An 18,148-nucleotide genomic window follows, 5' to 3' on the forward strand; every position below is an offset into this window, starting at 1 on the left:
GAAGAGCCAGATGTCAGCTGTTTTAACTGCTGTGTCATCTCTGGGGTCAACATGGGGCATTGTGGGAATCAGAGGGGCACCTAGTTGTGAGCATGGGGACAGTGTCATGTGGGACACGGGAGGCCCAAGGCAGCAAGTGGAAGATGCCAGCAGAGATGAAGGACCAACTTCTCAGAAGCAAGATGGACCAAGAGCACGGACACCCTCCTGTTGTAGGGACAAACGAGGCAAGGCACCGAAGACAGCAGGAAACAGTTTTATTTGGCTGCAGCCAGGTTCAGAGGGTTCAGTCAATCCCTGAACCCCGAGTTCAGGGAGTTTCAGAGTTTTATACCCAGCATGTAAGGGAAGGGGCTCAGAAGTTCACAGTCTGCAGAAGTTCACATAAAAGCAGCTTTTTCTTTCATTGTTCTGGGCAAGTTAATTCTTCAAGGACAACACCTGAGAAGGGGTGAGCTTCTTCTCCCCTTTCTTTCCTCCCCCTGCCAGCTGTTACCATGGAGCCCAGTTGGTAACATATCTTAAAAATGCAGACATCTCTGTGAAGCCCAGCTCAAGGCCAGAGGCCTTGTTGCACATTTCTTCAAAGTACTATACTGGATACGATTGTGAAAAACGTATCCAGTATAATACCTGGAGTGCTGGTATCTTCTCGGCCAGTGGCCAAGTAAACAGGGCGACATGACAATAGGAAGTTTATCTACATTGGACTCTCACAGAGACTCTTTTGCTGACAGTCCTAAAATCAGCCGTGATGAAGATTTCTGGAGAGGCCCAGTTAAGACTTTTCTGTGGAGAAACGGGGGTGCCACTTCACTCCAGGTCCTGAGACAAACATGCACCTACTTCAACAGCAAGCTCTGCTTCCAGCTCAGAGGCGGGAAGTGGTGCTCAAACCAACCCCAGCCCATAATGCATCAGGACGGACTTGGCAGATGATAAACTAAAGCTTTAATCATGGAGGTCAACGTGGCCCTTGGCATTACCCAGAGGCCCTATGACTTAAGCTAAAGGAAGAGGGAGGAGAACAGAAGGGTGGGCATGTCCCCAAGTGAGGCAGAAGCCCCGGACCTCAGAGCAGCAGCCCCAGCAGGAGGAGGCTACCAAGGACCCAGGAGCTGAGGGAGGCTTTGAAGCTGCCGCTGGTGTTGGGGACTAAGGGGGCTTGTGAACACTGGACCTGTCGGAAGACGACTCCCCCGACTGTCTGGTTGGCAGTGCCCAAGAGCTGACAGGTGGAGTTACTGATGTCGGAACAGCCTTTCAGCAGGAGGTGCTGAACTTCGAGGCCTGTGAGGCAAAGGGACAGTCAGGTCCACCACCCCTCCACTCCCTGCATCTGCCCTGCTCTTGACTCCTGTCTGCTGCTGGCAGCTTCGACCTGCAGCTGGTCTGCCCCTGACCCCACGCAGCAGGGAGGAGTCAGAGTCAAGGGCAGAAAGAGAAAGGGAACAGGAATGGTGAACCTCAGGGGCCTAGACCCCTCCTCCGCCTACCCTGAGGACCCTGAGGCTGTGAGAGCTGTCCTGAGCCCGCCTCAACATCAGGGCCAGAGCTCAGACTCAGACTCCCAAGGTCCCCTGAGCTCCCCTCCCTTCCAGGGTTTGCTTTCACTCACCCCTTCTCTGGATCTGACTCTCGCTGCCTGAGGTTTCCCTGAGGAAAAAAAAGGGAAAAGGCAATAGAAGGGATGTAGGGAGACTGTGGCATCTCCACTCTAAACCTGAGGGCTCTCATTGCTTTTCCATGTTGGAGATTTAGATTCCAGAAATAAGGTCAAGGACATTTGGATATAAGATGTGGCCACAGTAGTGCTACCTTTTACTGAACAATTACTATGTGGCCCTATTGATCTGTCACCTACAACTCCACACCCTGGGAGAAGAGCAGCTCTCAGGATGGAGGATCTCAGGGAAGTGGAGGGGCTGTACTTGCTTCTTATCAGAGCAGGGCCACAGCGTGGGAGCAAGGCTGACTCTTGACTTTCTCTGAAAAGTAGGGAACCTTCCAAGGCCAGTGTGGAAAGCAACCCATGGCTGTTTTACAGCGAGGATCGTGCTGGAGTGGGTATTAAAATGAGCTAGGAAGACTCTAGAGTTTTAAAAACCATGATCTTGAGCAGGACAAGCAAGCAAGAAAAGCTCCTTTCATAAGGGCCTTGTCATGCTGGCTGGCCTGGACTTCAGTCACGCCCTGGGGGCCCCAGTGGGACAGTTCTTCCCCTGCAGCCTCTGCCCAGACCCAGCTGGAGAATCACAACAGAGCAGCGCAGATCCCCCCAGTCACGGGCGGGGAAAGAGCCTTGGCTGGGCTGCAGGTCCATGCAGAGTGTGTTTTCAGCACATGTGAGGCCCTGGGATCAACAGCAGCCCCAAACAAAGCAAAAGAGCTTGAAATGCTCCTGCTATGAAAACAAAGCCCTTCTGAGAAGACCCCGTGCTGTGTGGCCAGCCACAGGACATTCTAGGGAAGGAAACCTTCAGGGACAGCAGAGGTCGGCAGTCACCATAGTCTCCTGGGGAAGGATGGAGGTCTCAGGGCTGGGACCCAGGGACATAGAGAAAATGCTCTGTCCTCACTGCAGTGGGGTCATGGACATGTCAATTCACCCCTGTTCAAACCCCAGCATTGTCCATGCTCAGAGAAACTCCTGATGTCCACTATAGACATTGGGAACAAGGACATGCCAGTGCAAGTTGATCCCTGGTAAGGAGCATGCCCTCTGTGGGAAGGTGACAGTGAGGGGCTATGTGGGGTAGATGGGAAATCTCTGTCTTCTCTGAATGTTGCTGTGACTAAACGTTTTCTAAAAGGTGAATTCTATTTGAAACAAGAAGCACAAAGAAACTCAGGATAAGTCTGGTGTTCGACCCCAGCCAAAAATCCATGATCACAGTCAAGCATTGGAAATGACATGTGGCAAAAAGTGAAGTCAAATTATACTCAGATGTTGGTGCCCTGACACCCTACAGTGGAGTGGAGAAGTGCAGGTTTTAGAGGAAGAAAAGTGGCCCCATCCACACCACAGACCAAAGGCAACCAGGAAAAGAAGCAACGTGAGGAGTTTCCTGCTGCCATTCATGAGCCTGGCTGGACCACAGTCACAGGAGGACAGGGCCTGAGGGGGGCACAGGAGAAGGAGCTCTGGGCTCTGATGGCAGAAACCACAGAGGGCTCAGTGCCCCAGTAGGCTCCATGTCAGGCATCCCACTCCCCAGCCTCTGTGTGGACGATGACCCAGGGCCTGAAGTGCTCTCAGCTCAAATCCATGAAGGACCTTGGACTCCTAGACGTACCATTCGTGAATTCCACCTCTATCTGGACATACTGCTGTCCCCAACTACACCTGTGGGTCTTCTCGCTGCAGGAAGTCGTGTTGAGTCCATAGCAAGCAGGGCACATGGTGTTGCTGGACCCGTCATCTGGGGCAGGGACTGGGCAGAGTGAGAACCATTAGTAAGGACCCGTGACCACATGGAAAGTGTCCCTGCCCTGGGGGAAGGGACCCACACAAGAATAAGCAGCCCCCTATCCTGGCCTCAGTACCCAACCCAGACACAGGTCAGCAGTGCTCAAACTGGGGTCCGCGGGTACCTGGGTCTGTAGATGCAGGCCGCGTGAGGGCACCTCCGAGCCTCACAGGGTTTCCGGAGCCCGTGGGGGGAGTAATGCAGCTGACCAGCAGCTGGAGCAGGCAGCCAAGCCAGCTGCCCCAGGAACATAGGGCTCTGCAGGACACCCAGGGACACCACTCCACCCGCAAAATGGTTTCGTTTTGTAAAATGTAGTATTTCTACCTAAAACCATACTTGTGTTGTTGTCTAATTATTTTTTGAGTTAATTGTACATGATTTCTGTATTTTCTTAGCTTTGACTTCTAAGAGAGAGAAATATCTAAATAAATAAAATATAAATAAATAAAAGCCGTCTGGGATCCTCAGCGTCTTCACAGAAGACCTGAGACCCTGAGTTTGAGATACTGAGGAATGTCCACTGCCCCTTTGCACATCAGGGTGCTCCCAGCACCTGTCCTTACTGAGGGGGGACAGCATGGTAGCAGGGCCACTTCATCACACTGGTTCCTCACGTAATTGTTGTACCTCAGAAGGGAACGTCACCAAGGGATGCAGGAAGTGTTGGGACTTAGGTCCCACCCCAGGGGAAGGGGCGTGGGCGCAGAGGGCAGGAATAGAAGGTGGGCAGCAGCCCAGGCCAGTACACACTCAGGACATCACTGGCATTTCCGCAGGGCTGTCCTTGGCAGCACTGGCTGGCGAAGTGGACGTGCTCTCCAGAAGCCACGTGGACGGTGAAGGGGACCAGCTCCTGCGTGCAGTTCTGTCCTGAGCAGGACATGTCCTGGTACAGCCTGAGGAATTCTCCTGCACAGAGGCAAGCACGGCCATCACCAGGGCCCAGAGGCTCCAGCAAGGCTCCCAACAGCCACTGCAGAAGCACAAGCCGCTATCCCAGCTCAGTGCGTCTGGAGGCTCCCCTCAGGCACCGCCCTGACCAACCAGGAGCCCCAGAGAGGCCAGCTGAACACAGGCAGAGGCTGAGAGAGGCCTGGAAGTAGGGGGTGCTGGTGACCCAGGCCACCTGTCAGTCTCAACCTCCATAAAGCCAAGGAAGCAGATGTGGTGGGCTTGGGGGCCGGACACCAGAACACTGCCTGTGTCCCTGCTCAGAACCTGAATTGAGTCCAGCGGCCTCTGACCACAGCTGTCCAACAAGGCAGCCCTGGCTCCATGCAGGACTGATGGTGAATCTAGATTAATTACAATTAAGTACTGTTCACAGTTAAGCACTTAGCCACACTAGCCATATCATCAGCGCCCCAGAGCCTCCTCAGCCACCTGCAGGCAGTGTGCAGGACAGTGCTGACATGAACAGTCCCCCAGTTGAGGACAAGGCCTCTGGACAGCAGCAGGCAGGGCACAGGGATACCAGGAACAGGAAGACAAGCTGAAGGTCACCACGGGGAAGTCCTCACCACAGCCAGAACACGGGACAGCCCCAGGGAGCAGGCCCTTCCCCGCAACAATTGAAGGGACCCAACAAAACTGAGGGGAGCGTCATAAAGCAAGACCCATGGAACAGGTCTGAGGGAGGATCTCAGTGTGGGCTGGGGGTCCTCGTTCTAATGCCAGCTCACCGCACATGGCATCTCTGAGACAGCTAAGAAACTGTACCAGGCTCGGGGTTGGAGGAGATTAAGGGATCACAGCTAATCTCTTGGTGTGATTATGATACAGCAATCATACCTTAAAAGTCTAATCAGGGATGGACAGTGGGATACTTATGAGGGAAATGGCAGGTGACAGATAGCTTTCGGTCACAGAGATACATGTCACACACACATACACATTTCAGAATACAGTAGTGGCAAGGCACAGGGAGGCTGACAGCTGCTGACATGGGGCAGGTGCAAGGGCTCTCCCGTACTCCATTGCTCTGAGGGGGGAACAACAGTCAAGGTGCCTGCTGAGCAAGGCTGAGGGAGGGGTGTTTGTTAGAAGAGAAGGAAACCAAGAGAGGATAGGGTTGTGGGAGCTGCATGCACCGGGGGCAAGCCGTCTGCCTCCTTGTGTGACTAATCGCCTCTCTCTGCACACACTGCTGTGGCCTGGAGGGAGTCCCCACCCACCCACCACAGTGGCCTCTCTGTGACATGCAGGCTTATCTGTGCTGGCTGGGCCCCGTGTTCCCATCTGACTGCTGCCCAGCTCAGCCACGTGCTGCCTGCCCTGAAGCCACCTCCACCCTGTCTCCCTGCTCTCCCAGCCCCACCTGGGACGTCCTTCTTCCTCTTCAGCTCCAGCCCCGAGCAAGCCCCAGAGCTGAGGGCCACACAGACGGACCCGCTGCTCACCTAGAGAGAAGTTGTCCGAGGAACTCACGCAGCTGGTGTCAGCTCCTACAGCACACTGTGTGGAGGTTTCTTTGGCACAGGATCCTGACCACGAGCTACACTGCACACAACTCAGGGATTCTGGGGACACAAAGTATCCAACGTCAGTCAAAATTCAGTAGACAGGGACAGAGCATACTCTGGGCACAGTAGAGGATGTAGACGGGCTGGCGACCCTGCCCCATGGGTACCCCCACACCTGCTACTGTGAGCTGGAGACACACCCATTAGTTTTTCCCCACTGTTCCCCAAAAGGAAGCCCCAACTTCATCGATGACACAGAGGGGCCCTTTGGAATGCAAGGTACAAGGACAGGTCCCCTGCTCTCCACTGACCACACTTTGACACCAGAGGCTATGTGAGAGGTCCCCTGAGCAAAAGACCAAGAAGGTCCAGGCCAAACAGATGAAGCGCCTTCTTCCCCAAAGAAGCCTTGCGTCCTCTCACCTGCAGTGGCAGTTACAAGAGCTGCGAAGATGGCAGCCGTGAGGGTGACTTTCATGGTGCTGATGCTGACCTTTCCCAAGGGTGGGCCACCAGGGGTGAAGCCTGAAGGACACAAAGAGAGCCGACCCAGGGGCTTGGAGAAATTTCTGTCACCCCCAAGAGGTTTTTATCATGCTCTAACAAGTCCCATAAGTGCTCCATATTTGTGACAGAAAGAATCAGAGTCCTGTTCCAGGAGCACACAGCTGTGACTTAGAGTCCACGCTTTCAGTGCAGATGCCTCTCCAGGATTTCAAGATTCAGAAAACAAGGGCGTAGCACAAATCCTGCAGAAGCATCTACGTGCAGAATGAAAAGCCTGGGCCCATCCTGTGGAGCCACTTCAGGTCCAAAAGGGGAAACATAAGCCAGTTTCCAGTCCCACTGAGGATAAGATCTGTGTCAGTTAGTTTCCACGGCTGTGACAAAATACCTGAGAGAAACAACTTATGAGTAGGAAAGGTTTATTTTGGCTCATAGTTTCACAGGTTTCAGTCCACGGTCACTTGGACCTGTTGCTTTGGGCTTGTGGTGGCACAGGACATCATGGCAGAAGCGTGTGACAGAGGAGGTTTGTTCCCCTCAAGGTAGGAAGGAAGCACAAAGGAAAGTCAGGAGGAGCTCAGGTCCAACATCTCCTTTGAGGGCTATCCCCATGACCTACCTTCTGCCCACCAGCCCCTGCTCCCACAGGCTCCCCCACCTGGGTCTCCAGACTGGCAACCAAGCCTTCAGTACATGGGACTCCAGGGGACTTTGAGGACCCAAACTGCAACAAGTACCACAGAGAAGAGCTGTGCTGGAGTCCCGTGTCCCCGCCCTCCCAGAGCCAGTGTCTCCTTGCATCCATGCTTACCCCTAGGGCTTTCCTGAGGCTGCCACTGCCACCCTGATGCAGATGAGCAGCCACTCTATCCCAAGCCCTTCAACGTAGGACTCTGGGTAATTCACTCCCCACACCAGGCAGGCAGCCACTATTACTAGCACCTGGGGACCTGGAAAACAATGCTCTCACACCTGAGTGGTGTCAAAGCTGGGGTACAGCCTGGCCCCTCACCGTCACTCCACCTGCCATCCACCAGATGGCAGTACTGAGTCAGCACCTGGGCGCCTGTGACCTTAGGACTGGAGTGGAGGCTCCAGCACTCTGCGTCCTGTGTCACTCCACCCTCTGCACCTTGCATTTGTTCCTGCAAGTGTCTGATGAGAGCCTGGAGGATGGCTAAGTTCAGCTGTCGTCACTAGGATCCCAAGTCAGAGCTCTGGAGTTTCCCCTGGCCCGTCATTCACACAGAGCAAGCCCCCGCCTCACCTCGCTGGCCCTCTCATGGTAGCCGCAGGCCACACTGGCTACTGAGCCAACTCCTGAGGTCAGGTCAAATAAGCGTCCCCTTTCTCAGAGCCACATCTCCAGTGCTCAGCAGCCCATGGAAAAGGCCACCGCCCTCGCCAGGGCATAGATGGAGCTCTCCATCATTCAAGTCCTCCTGGACAGTGGCCATCACCAAGGCTGTCCAAGGACTGAGGAAGCTGCCAGGTGCAGCCAGCTCAGGGCCAAGGCCAGGACTCCCTCCCAGGTCCCCCAGCCCCAACAATGCCACACCATGAGAGCTGGCACTTACTGAGGAGGGACCAACCTTCACCCAGGAGCTATGGCCCTGCAACCCTAGGAGCCCAGCACACAGAACAACCCCGCTGTCACCTGCACCACACCCCCACACACACACTGTGGTCCTCACCCGACTTAGTCGAGGTTGGTGAAAAGGAAGGGGAAATAGCCCATGGGGGCATATTTCCTCAGTGTCCACTGTTTAGAGATCCAGGGGAAGGCCAAGCAGGGCACCAGGCATGGGGCTGTGTGCTGGACCCTGCATTTCCTTACTTAGGGACGCTCCTCCAGACCTGGGCAGGAAGAGGTCCTGGTGGGCCTCCTGGGGAGGAGGAGGGGAGGGAAGAGACATGAGAGCAGCCACAGTGAGCACATGAGAGGCTCAGCACATGGCACAGACCGACCACCACCAGAGGGAAGGGACAGAGGCCAGAGGGTCCCAAATGTCCAGTTCATAACAGAGGTAGAGCCTGGAGCTGACCTCAGGAGGACCCAGGGCCTGCTAGCCTCCCTGTGAGTGAGAGGGAGCAGGGAGGCTGGAGGCCAAGGCAGGGCCTGGGTGGGCCTGAGAAGCAGCAGCCTCTGTCCACCCCCAGAAATCTTTTCCTGCCTGTGAAGTTCTGCCACCAAATCTTCAACAGTCCGGCAAGTTCCTGCCACGCTGCACTCATCTTGCAGGAAGCTGGAGCCCAGGGGTTCTGAAGATTCAGGGCCACACAGAGAACAGAGAGCCCACTACAAGCCACTACACTCCTGGCCCAGACCCGCCCTCCACTCCAGCCTTCCCTCTGCTCAGAAAGCAGCAGCAGGGGCCCCGCTACCACAGTTGTCCTGGTGCCCCTGTAGGCGGCCTGAGCTGGCCCTGGGTGCTCTCCTCTGGTTTCAACTCCTCCCAGGCTGAGGCAGGGGCTCACCTGCTGGGTCTGGGCTGGACACTGTCCTGAGGAAGGAGGTTCCTGGCAGAGGGCTGGAGCAGGTGAGGGAACGGGTCTTATATGGCAGGGCACAGCTGCCTGCTGGGAGGGGCCTCACCAGGACTCAGGCTGATAGGTTGGTTGTACCACCCAGCCACCAGGATGTGACACTTACCCTCTCTACGCCAGCCCTTGGTGTCCTCTCCACAGCCTCCCGAATTGGAAGTGACTTTCTCCAAGGCTGCCTATGACAAAATGCGCAAGGGCAAGCCATGTTGCTGAGTGTCCCGGCATCAGCCATTCCCTTTAGGCCTCCTCCATGGCCCATGGTCCATTGTACCTCGTAAAACAGGTCCATTCACACTCCCCAAAATAACCTCGTTTAGAGAAGAGGAACCGAGGCACAGAAGAAAACACACACACACACACACACACACACACACACACACACACAAGACGTGCCCACGGGGACAGTGCCAGGGCAGGGTTAGCATTCAGAACTCAGAATCAGACCATGTGGGTGCAGACAGCTAAGAAAGGGTGTCCCAGCCCCGGGGCAAATCTAAGCCTCACTGAGCTTCAGGGTCCGCCAGCCTAGAGGAGGCTCCATTCTGGAGAGTACCAGGGGAGACAGAGCCTGAACAAATGTGATGAGCAAGCAAAGCACAGGGGAGGCCAGGGTGCCCTGCCAACATAGAGGGCAGGGTCGGCCATGGTGCTGGGCAGGGGTTAGTCTGATTGGGGAGGTGGGGCGGCCTCGGGAGGATTGATGTGGGAGGTCTTCCTGTGAGCAGGACTTCGGCCACTTCCTGCTCTCTGCCCTGCTCCCAAGATCCTCGAGCTGCTCACCACAGCATTTTCCTAAGCAAAGGTGGGTCCCTCCCTGAAAGAATCCTGTTGTTCCCACCACAGGTAAGCCACTTCTTCACTTCTGCCATCTGACAGGGATGGGTGGCCGAGGGACGTGGGTGTTGAGGGGTCCCACACGCATATCTTCTGAGCTCTAGGTGGAAGTCCTGAGTCCCCAGGATTAAGACAGAAATCTGGGGAGGCCCCTCCAGAGCCAGGCTGGGGACAGAAGCAGAGACCCACGCTATTCAAATCCCCTCCTCCCAGTAAGCACCAGGTGCCCAAGCAAATGAGCTCAAAGCACCCGGCAAGTTCTGACCTGCATGCAGGGCCTGCCCCTGTCATGCACCCGACTTCCTTACCTGGCTCTCAGGCCTGCCTGCTGCCCGGAGAATGGGGACCTCAGGTCTGAAGAACCACATGTTGTCTGTTGCTCTTGGAGTCCTCACCAGGTGCCACTGCGTTTCCCAGCTCCACCCGTCAGCATTCCTGCAGGGTGTCCATCAACCATGCTCTCAGTCAGGAACATGGAAGACAATCACACCCCCTGGCCTGGGTTGCACAGGTCCACACAGCTGCTCACAGCAGCCCTGTCCATTCCTCTGGAGGCCCTGGGTACTGCTCAGGGGTATCGTTATCCCCTTCACAGATGAGGAAACTGGTGTCCAGAGGGGTCTTCTCTAGGGCCTTCAAACAGGTGAGCCACAATACTGCTTTCCCACTCAGCTCAGGTGGCACCACCCTCTACCCTGGACAGAGAAACACTAGCTTGCCTCAGCTTCTCCCCATGCCACGGTCACCTTTCTGTCATCAGTGTGGGGTCCCAGGACCTAGATCATCAGGAGGAGCTATGAGAACACACCTCCCAGAAGCAGACCCTCTTTCTGATCAGCCAAGAAGTCCAGGGACCCAGGAGAAGCCAGGTCTGCCACTCTGCATCTAGGAAGCACTGGGCACACCTCAGGCACCTGAGTGCCATCTCCATGAAGGAGTGCCAGTTTCCTGTTCTTACAACCAGCTCACTAAGGCAAGCCCAGGACCTCAGAGTCACACTGCTGTGTAAACCTGGAGCCACTGTGAAAGGGTCTCCAGGGTCCTTTCACCTCCAGCAAAGCATGGAGGTGTTCCCAGGGTGCCCCCATAAACACACAGAAATGTGCAGGGTCAGGACAGGGAGGTCAGAGCAGGAATTCCATCTCCACGGAGGGAGAGTCCATTGAGAACTCAGCAAAGGGTCCCATCAGGAACACCCACCTTCTCTCCTGCTTCTGGGAGCTCCACTGATTGACTTATTTCTCCATTTCAGAGATGTAAGATCAGGTGTAAAATGATAAGATGACTGTCCCCAACACTCCTGACCATCAGCCACTGCACACAGGAAACATGGATGCCCTGGAAGATAAGCTTCATTAGTCTGTGCTCTTGTGTAAAAGGATGACCCCTTGAGTCCTGGGCTCCTGTGTTTCCAATGAGAGGAGTACCACCACTCACCTTTTAAAAACTTTTTACTGGTGCATTACAGTGACACAGAGTAATGGGGCTCAGGGTGACATATGCCACATGCACACAAGATAATTAGGCCTATTTCACTCCAAAATGGGCCCCTTCCTTCCCCTCTACCTGGCCCAGGTCTCCCTCCTCTAGTCTATTGGTCTCTTTTTCTGGGGTCCTTTTTCTTTCCTTCTTTCTCTCTAGCTTTCCTAGAGAGAGAAAGCATGAGGCCCTTGGCTTTCTGAATGGCTAATCTCATTTAGCCTAATGATCTCTGGCTCCATCCATTTTCCTGCAAATGACACAATTCCATTCTTTTTTACGGCTGAATGAAACTCCATGGCACACCAGGTTTTAGAAGTTATTCTAAGGGTTAATAGACCACATGGGCAGACCTGTAGCACATCATAGAGAGCCCTAGAAACGGTGGCTGTCTCCTGCCATGGCTTTCATGAGCTCACACCAGTGACTGTCACAGAGCAGAGAAACCCTGCGGACACAGAGCAGTGGTCTAAGGTGAAGCTCAGCCTTGGGATGCACTTTTGCCCCTACCAATTGAGTGACCTGGGAGATTGGACATAATTTGGGTCTCAGTTTCCTCTTGAGACAAAGTGACAGCTATAATACCTAATGTATTAGAAAGATTAAAACATGTTGGGATTACTTTTAGCATTTGTATAAGTTATACCAAAGCATCCACTCAAGATTTTCCATTGGCACCATTCCTTCAAGTAAAGTAAATTTATACCAATATATAAATAAAGCTTAAGAGAGAAGACATATTTTGTTTTTTGCACCGTGCATAGATCATAAATTTGGTCCATGAAGGTTCGATTTTTTTTTTAATTTTTTAGTTGTAGTTGGTATAATATCTTTATTTATTTATTTATTTATATGTGGTGCAGAGGATGGAGCCAGTGCTTCACATGCTCAAGGCAAGTGCTCTACCACTGAGCTACAGCCCCAGGCCCTCTTTCTTTCTTGCTTGCTTTCTTTCTTTCTTTCTTTTTCTTTTTTTTTTTAACTTTTTTAAGTTGTAGTTGGCACAATATTTTTATTTATTTACTTATTTTTACTGCATGTTTAAGTTATCGGGTTTTTTGTTTGTTTATTTGTACTGGGGATTGAACCCAGGGCCTTGTGCATGCTAGACAAGCACTCTACCAGCTAAGCTGTATCCCCAGCCCCTGACAGTTTGATATTGTTATCACTAACTCAGGCATGAGCAGTTAGCTGACACTCCTTGATGGTAGGCAGATCTGTCAACAATCTTGGGGAATTTTCAATACAATTTCCCCCAGAAACTTCAGACCCTAAATATCTGGTGTTTTTCAAAAATTGTTGCATCCAACATTAGAAAGCCAGTATTTTATCAATTATTGGCTTAACTGCACTAATTGATATGGTTCCATGTGAAAAGATAATATGTGGAGACCATGTGTAGTGATGGAGTGGCCCTTGCTTAGGCTGGCGATGAAGGACTGAGCCCCACAGGCTGCTCTTGTCCACAACTGTGACCTGGTTGGAGGTGCTCCTGTCACCATCAGAACAAAAGGCCTATTGTGAATAAGAGCCCTCAGGTGACAGAGTGCTGCTGCCCCCTCCCTCCTGCATCTGGATGGGTGAGGCTTAAACTTATGTCTTCAGCAAATAGGCACTGGTGTCCGACATGCCACATTCCAGCACAGATGGAACAAGAGATGAACTCCTTGCCCTCCCTGTGATTTCACACTAAGAACAACTACAAGCAGGTAAGTTGACATATTAATAGAACAAGAAGGAAGAAATAAAAATAAATACAAACTGAAATGTGAGGAAAACAGAAAGGAAGCCGAAGTAGGTGGGTGCCTAAGACTGGTTCGGGAGACCCCTGTGAGAGGGCAGAAGGCAAGACGGCTCCAGGAAGAGGACAAAAGCCACAATCAAGAGCCCCACTGGGGAGGGACGGGTGCCTTGCCCACAGAACTCAAGAAGTTATGGAAGAACAGCCACTTTATTGAAGAGCTAACTACAAGATCAGCATTCCACCTTCTTCCTGGGCTCCCATCAGTCCTCCCTGCTGGTTCTACTCATAAGCAGAGCAGACAATATGCAAAAAGGCACTTGACTCCTTGGGCACGTGGTCCTGCAATTTATGAGCTGCGTGTTAACTTTTCTTCCTGACTACAGTTTCCTTCTCTATAAAATGGTGAGTTTTGAAATTGGCATTTTTATACACCAATAATGAACTTGCAGAGAAAGAGATTAAGAAAGCAATAATATTCACAATACCTACCAAAAAAAAAAAAAAGTAAAATGTCTAGTAATGAATTTAACCAAGGAAATAAATGCCTCTACCTTGAAAATTTTTTAAAAAGTCTGATGAAATAAATCAAAGAGAATACAAAAAAAAAAGAAAGATCTCCCATGATCATGCGTTAGAAGAATTAATATTATTAAAATGTCTACACGACCCAAATCAAGTTCCAGATTCACTGCAATCTCCATGGCATACCAAAGGCACCCCTCACAGAGCTACAAAAGACAATTCCAAAATTTACATAAAACCACAAAAGTTTTCAAATGGTCTAAGCAATTCTGAGCAAAATGGAAGCCTGGAGGTATTGTAATACCTGAGCTCAAAACATTCAGCAATATCTATCGTGTGCATGCATGAACACACAGCAGCGAATCCACTGTTACATATACAACAATGCACCAGTAAAAATATGGGAACAACATACAAAAGAGCTATGATAGCCCGAACACCACAGCATTGACCTAAAGACCAACATGGACACCAATGGAAGAGAACAAGAAACCCAAACATGAACCCACATCTCCACAGCCAAGGTGCCAAGAACCACCGTGGAGATAAGACGGTCTCATAAATCAGTGGTGCAGGAAAAATCAGATAACTTTATGCAGAAGATGAAACGAGACTCCCGTCTCCCCCAGTTATAATAGTCAGCTCAAAGTGGATCAAAGGTCTAAACATAAACCCTGAAACTAGGAAACTACTGGGAGAGAACGCAGGAGAAACACTTCAAGACATTGGTGCAGGAACAGGAAACTAAAGTCAAATAGACAAAGAGAGGATGGGTACCCTGTGCCCCTGGAGACGCAGGGGTCCTTCCTGGGGAGAGGCAGGAGCAGAGCCAAGGCTTCCAAGGGGCAGGTAGAAGCAGGACTCGGGAGGAGAGAGGAAGATGGAGAAGCAAAGAAAGAAGGGTCCTCAGGATCCTCAGCCCTCCTCCCACCTCCATGAGACCCTGATGGGCTGCACCTGCAACATGCCCTTCCTGGGTTGGTGCAGAGACAGGACAAGACCACCCACTTCAAAAGGGGATGGCATCACCTTGCAGCCCTCTGAGTGGCAGCCCAAGGTGGTGGGGTTTGTGTTCTCATCAGGACCTGCCTCCCACCGGGCACCCTGCAGGCCTGTGGCAGTGAACATGTGTGTGCGGGAGCCATGAGACACACTGGGTTCCTCCATTCCATTTGTTACAAAGGCCACAGCAGAAATGGAGGATGGTGGGCACCAGCGGGTCCACAGGGGAGAAATGAGCCCCAGGCAGCCAGGCCAGACAAGGTAGGGAGTCTCCCCACCTGCTTCCCAGGCAGCATCAACTGCCCCCAGCCCAGGACGGGTCCTGCCACAACTTCATGCCTCATGCAAAGGGCCACCACGCGGTTTCAGGAAATACTAAATGAGGTGTCAAAGGGTGATGTTGGCTCGTGAAATGAAGGTCCGGTTGTTACTTCGGTTCTGACCGGCTGTGTGACTTTGACCCAAGCCCCTGTCCTGTTTGGACCCCAGGAAGACTGGTGAATGGGGAAGTCCTCTGGCTTCAGGTGCACCACTGCAACCAGATCCAGACCTTGCGTTTCAGGCCTGGGTTCAAGTCTCTTTTCAGAGTCCACACACCAGCAATACCAAACACTGATGAGGACATGGAGCAGCAGGAACGAAAATGGCACCACCACTTCCCAAAGCGGGTTGTAGGCTCCCCGCCCCCAAGCTACCCTTCCCATGTGGTCTTACCACATGACCCGAGGACTGCACTCCCTGCAGTAAATTTATGTCCACCATAGATATATGCACATGAATGTAACAGCAGTTTTATTCATGGTTGCCCAAACTGGGAGGCTACCAAGATGTCCTTCAACAGATGAATGGCTAAACAAGCTGGTTCATCCTTATAGCAGAGTTATTCAGAAAAGAAGGGGAAAAGAGGTATAGAGGATTTTTTTTTTTTTTTTTTGGTACCAGGGATTGAACCCAGGAGTGCTTAGCTGCTGAGCTACATCCCCAGCCCTTTTTATATTGTATTTAAAGACAGGGTCTTGGAATCTTAAATGTATATTATAAAATGAAAGAGGCCATCTTGAAAGTGGCTACATACTGTAATTCAAATTATATGGCATTCAGGAAAGGGATGATGGCAAAAGTAAATAGAGACAGTGTAAAGATCAGCAGTCACCAGCGTCTTGTGGGAAACAAAGGAGAGTTTCATAAGTGGAGCACAGAAGATTTTGAGGGTTGTGAAACTACTCCATGATTTTATAATGACAGACACAGGCACTGTCAATTATCAGAACTATAGGAAGAAAAAAATGAACCTAGTATAAACTGTGAACTTTAGTTAGCAACAATGTATCTCTATCCATTCATCTGCAGTAACAAGCCTGGTACACTAGCAAGGTGCTAACTGGAAACCACAGGGAGATGGGAACTTGCTGGATAGTCTGCTCACTCTTTATGTAAACCTAACACTGCTCTCAATATAGCATATTCTGTATAAATGAATGCAATATATTAAAAGAATGTAGAAAAAGCACTTGATATTCTTAAAGGATACTGAAAAGAGGCTTTTACACAACCCAACACAGTTTCAAGATTAGACGCAACAAGTTCAAAATAGAAGGGACCTTTATCAATCCTATGAGGGCAATTTATGGAAAACCCACCCGTAACATCAAACCTGATCATGGAAGACAGGAAGATTTCAATAAGATAAGGTTATACAATTGCCTCTTCTGTTTAACTTATTGGAAATCCTATCTAGAGAAATTAGGGAAGAAAAATCAAGTAAAGGGCATCTAGTTTGGAAAGAAAAAAAAAATGAAGCTATCTCTAATCCCAGATGACATGTTCTTATGTAGAGAAAGCTTTAAAGAATCCACAAAATACTATTAGTGCTAATAGCTTTTCAAAACTTTAGGGTAAAAGATGTATATGCAAAAAGAATTTGCATATTTAGACAATAATAAAACTCAGAAAAATTTACTTACAGTTACAGGAAGAATAGCACACCAACAATGAGCAGTTGAGTAGCAGACTTGGAAAGCAATTTTATTTATTATAGCATCAAAAGGAACAAAATGTCAGAAGCCTCCAGGGTCATTAAAGTCAAAATTGTTGGGGCTGGGGATGTGGCTTAAGCAGTAGCGCGCTCGCCTGGCATGCGTGCAGCCCAGGTTCGATCCTCAGCACCTCATACAAACAAAGATGTTGTGTCCACCGAAAACTAAAAAATAAATATTAAAAAATTCTCTCTCTCTCTCTCTCTCTCTCTCTCTCTCTTAAAAAAAAAATACATTAAAGTCAAAATTGTAATGAGATAGCACCTCACCCCGGAAGAATGACTGGGACCAAAAGGAAATTTAAAAAATGATAGATATTGGTGAACATGTAAAGAAAGGGTCACTCTCATACGTGTTGGTGGAATGTAAATTAGCACCACTGTTATGGAGGAAAGTAAAGAGGTTCCTCAAAAAACTAAAGTGGATCCACAATTCGCTGCAGCTGTCTACTTCTGAGTCTCAATTCAGAGGAAGTGAGGTGAGCACACCAAAAAGACACCTGCCCACCCATGAGTATCACAGCACTGTCCATACAAGCCAACATGTGGACTCAACCTAGGTGCCCAAATATAATTTGGTCATTAAAAATGAAATCCTGTCTTTGCAGCAAAGTAGGTGGAACTGGAGGAAGTTACATGCAGTGAAATAAGCCAGAGGCAAATTCCAAGTGTTTTCTCTCACATGTGGAAGTTTTTTTGTTTGTTTGTTTGTTTGTTTGTTTTTATTGGTTGTTCACAACATTACAAAGCTCTTGACATATCATATTTCATACATTAGATTGAAGTGGGTTATGAGCTCCCAATTTTTACCCCAAATGCAGATTGCAGAATCACATCGGTTACACATCCACAATTTTACATAATGCCCTATTAGTAATTGTTGTATTCTGCTACCTTTCCTATCCCCTACTATCCCCCCTCCCCTTCCCTCACATCTTCTCTCTCTACCCCATCTACTGTAATTCATTTCTCTCCTTGTTTATTTTCCCATTCCTCTCACAACCTCTTATATGTAATTTTGTATAGCAATGAGGGTCTCCCTTCATTTCCATGAAATTTCCCTTTTCTCTCCCTTTCCCTCCCATCTCATGTCTCTGTTTAATGTTAATCTTTTCTTCCTGCTATTCCTCCCTGCTCTGTTCATAGTTGCTCTCAGTATATCAAAGAAGACATTTGGTATTTGTTTTTTAGGGATTGGCTAGCTTCACTAAGCATAATCTGCTCTAGTGCCATCTATTTCCCTGCAAATTCTATGATTTTGTCATTTTTTATTGCTGTGTAGTACTCCATTATGTATAGATGCCACATTTTTTTTTATCCATTCATCTATTGAAGGGCTTCTGGGTTGGTTCCACAGTCTAGCTATTGTGAATTGTGCTGCTATGAACATCGATGTGGCAGTATCCCTGTAGCAAGCTCTTTTAAGGTCTTCAGGGAATAGTCCGAGAAGGGCAATAGCTGGGTCAAATGGTGGTTCCATTCCCAGCTTTCCCAGGAATCTCCATACTGCTTTCCAAATTGGCCGCACCAATTTGCAGTCCCA

General features: G+C 50.3%; 1 protein-coding gene across 1 annotated transcript in view; it reads right to left on the reverse strand.

The window, feature by feature from the left end:
- Nucleotides 1-1,072: 1,072 nt before the first annotated feature.
- The window catches only part of LOC144254621 (olfactory receptor 11L1-like), a 44,761-nt gene continuing 27,685 nt past the window's right edge, over nt 1,073-18,148 (reverse strand). The window contains exons 4-8 of the mRNA XM_077797999.1: nt 9,096-9,165; nt 6,359-6,460; nt 4,224-4,382; nt 3,297-3,422; nt 1,073-1,290 (exon numbers count right to left, since the gene is read on the reverse strand). Of these exons, the coding sequence (XP_077654125.1) occupies nt 1,073-1,290; nt 3,297-3,422; nt 4,224-4,382; nt 6,359-6,460; nt 9,096-9,165 (675 nt within the window). The remainder of the gene's footprint in view (nt 1,291-3,296; nt 3,423-4,223; nt 4,383-6,358; nt 6,461-9,095; nt 9,166-18,148) is intronic.

The sequence above is a fragment of the Urocitellus parryii genome, chromosome 1, assembly GCF_045843805.1.
Source record: "Urocitellus parryii isolate mUroPar1 chromosome 1, mUroPar1.hap1, whole genome shotgun sequence".
In the NCBI taxonomy this organism is placed as follows: Eukaryota; Metazoa; Chordata; class Mammalia; order Rodentia; family Sciuridae; genus Urocitellus; species Urocitellus parryii.